This window comes from Nannospalax galili, unplaced genomic scaffold (assembly GCF_000622305.1).
Source record: "Nannospalax galili isolate Female #2095 unplaced genomic scaffold, S.galili_v1.0 scaffold854, whole genome shotgun sequence".
Lineage (NCBI taxonomy): Eukaryota > Metazoa > Chordata > Mammalia > Rodentia > Spalacidae > Nannospalax > Nannospalax galili.
The window spans coordinates 1,932,836-1,935,936 of NW_008334957.1; the positions used below are offsets into that span (position 1 = coordinate 1,932,836).

Sequence of the window (3,101 nt, forward strand, 5' to 3'; positions counted from 1 at the left end):
TTCTGGTACCTCTAGTCTGCCCTGATCATCAAAGCCCTCAAGGAGGCACCAAGAGAGAGAAAGAAGCAGAAAAACATTAAGCACAGTGGAAATATCACTTCTGATGAGACTGTCAACACGGCCCAACAGATGCAGCACTGATCTTTAGCAAGAACTTTTTGGAACTATTAAAGAGATCCTTGGGATTACACAGTCTTTGGGCTGCAATATGGATGGCTGTCACCCTCATGACATCATAGATGACATCAACAGTGGTGCAGTGAAATGCCCAGCTAGTTAACAAGAGAAACTATTTCAACAAAAGATGATCTGATCAAAAAAAAAAAAAAAAAAGTCAAATTGACCAAGAAATTCTCTATAGATTATGAAACAATGGTAAACAATGGTAAATAGACACATATACATATGTAAAGCAGAAAACTACTTGAGAGTATGAACATAAGGGATCTAATATCAATTCAATTCAAAAGTGCTTCATGACTCAAAAAGAAGTAAGGCATTTAATTTTTCAACGTAACTATGAAAACAATACATAGCTCGTTAAAATACAGATACTTACCCCGTATCTTTCAGCCACAATATCCTCAACATTTTTATCTTCTTTCTCAGCTTGTTCTTTCATTCTTTGATAAGACTTTCTTAGCCAGCTTAATCCACCATCTTCTACTCCTGAAGCTTAATTCCAATAATGAACATTAATTATATTTCTTATGTGGTTATCATACAATTAGTATTTATTGCTTCTATTACTTCTGAAGTATAAAATTAAATATTTTCCTTAAATATTTAAAAATAATCACAATTAAAAATTCAACTTATATTTAAATACCTACCAATGCAAGCTATAAATGATGAAGAAAAAAAGAGATAAAACTATCCTTGGGGCTGGAGAGATGGCTCAGCGGTTAAGAACACTGGTTGTTCTTGAAGAAGACCCAGGTTCGAATCCCAGCACCCACATGGCAGCTAACAGCTGTCCATAACTAATTTAAGAGAACAAGAATAAAAGATATAATACAAAAATAAATAAAAGGTGACCGAAAATTAGAAAAGTTGAGGATTATGTTTAAATGGAAGGTCAGAGAAAATTCCACAGAGTGAGCTCAAGAGAATGAGTTGGATATGGCATTCCCAGAAATTAGGAGCAAAGGTGCATGTAGGAAAAAAGCCTACCTGAGCACAAAGAATAGGAAAGTTACAGGAGACAATGCCAACACGTGTCATAAAACAAATTATCCGCTTTATCATGATTAACAGTTATGCACACTTGAAAGCCTTCAATAAACTTTATTAACCTGTCTATATTTCCGTGTGTACAGACACGTGTGTGTGTGTGTGTGTGTGTGTGTGTGTGTGTAGATATCATACTTTGGGTCTCTATAAGGAATTTTAATTACTTCTATCAACGTCCTATTCTTCATTTTCCTTACTCCAAAGTAAGGCTGTTTCATATCCTTCCAGCTCCAGAGCCCATAAACACACAGGGAGAGCCCTAAAGACAGGCTCAAGAATGTTTACAGCAGAAGAGCTAACATTAACTCAAACATGGAAGTGCCCCCCATTGGAGAAGGGACACCCAGATTATGCTACATCCCTAAACAGACTAATACACAGCAAAGGGAATGGATGAACCACAGCTATTCACAATACCAACACCGGCGATGAAAGCAGGGCAATAGCCACCTTTCGACAGCAGACAGGTTCTAGAAGGGAGCAAAGGGTGCTAACACTGTTGCTCCTCCAACTGTGTGCTGCCTCTCCATTTCACTCTGTGAAAATGATTAGTCTGCTCTACACTTGGGTTTTAAGCACTTTCTATGTATTTTAGACTTTAAAAAAAAAAAAAGTTTAAGGAAGGGACAAAACAAAAATAAAACATCTTTTAATCTTCAAATCAATTCTATTCAAATCAATGCTATTCTTCTATTCAAATCTCATGTTTATTTTAACTAAGCTATCTCTTCTAAAATAATGTGGCCTTTATTGACCGACCAATCTAAAATATTTTGTTTTGAATCCAAATCTCTAATTAATTATACCACTTCTCATTCAAAAGTTTATTTTATTTTTGCACTTTTTTATTTATAAAAAAAAGACTGTAAGCTCAAAATTAAATAGTGTAACCACTCAAGGAACTTAGCCTAAATCTACAACCAACACAGTGATAAGTAAAAGGACACATAGTAATTACTATCTTTATTAATGTCTCACCTACATAATTAAATCATTTACTTCATAGAATGATCTGTAAACATTAATAAAATATTGCTGGGCATAATAAAAATTCTCTCAACAAACAATTACACAGCTCGGAGAAAACCATGTGAGACCAGAAATAAGACTGCTTCTACTTCCTCCACTTGCTGTCATTTACAAAAGCAATTTAACAGTAATAAAAATTTCAACTAATTCAATAAAGCTTAGATCTCAGCAGACAACCAAAGTACCTGTTCTGGCCTCCCTCTGGCATAGGGGCTGAGAACTCAGGGGACAGGCCTGAGAGCACCTGGATCCTGCCCCAACATGGTGAAGTCTTTGAGAGGGAACTGACACTGATTCTAGCCACTCCAACAGCTATCGTAATTCGATAAAGCTTAGATCTCAGCAGACAACCAGAGTACCTGTTCTGGCCTCCCTCTGGCATAGGGGCTGAGAACTCAGGGGACAGGCCTGAGAGCACCTGGATCCTGCCCCAACATGGTGAAGTCTTTGAGAGGGAACTGACACTGATTCTAGCCACTCCAACAGCTATCTGCCTGGATCCACAGCTATCAAAGTGCCTGAAAACAAATCCTGAGTCCATCACTCTTGAGTCCAGCCTTGGCAGACAAAAGAAAAAAGAGGAAAAATCCAATACAGGGATGATTTTGGGAGCTCTCATCAAGAAATCCCAATGGACTTTGATATGAACATTTGAAATTTGCCGTTCTTTTTTCTGGCTCTCCGTCTACTCTCGCCTTTACTTCTCCCTCACATTCCCCATTCACCAGTCAAGTACTTTCTTTTCTCCCTACAGATAAGAGTTATGCAATGTGGGAGTCTTTTAGATAGACCCATTGAAGGGGTACTCCAGTTGCCTCACCCTGAGGCCCTGTTCAGCA

The 3,101-nt window shown here is 37.6% G+C and overlaps 1 protein-coding gene across 1 annotated transcript in view; it reads right to left on the minus strand.

Annotated features, from left to right (window-relative positions):
- The window catches only part of Cwf19l2 (CWF19 like cell cycle control factor 2), a gene marked incomplete in the record, with an annotated part of 93,434 nt that overhangs the window by 73,402 nt on the left and 16,931 nt on the right, over positions 1-3,101 (minus strand). Inside the window, 1 exon segment of the mRNA XM_008829717.3 lies at positions 560-675. Coding sequence (XP_008827939.2) covers positions 560-675 — 116 coding nt within the window.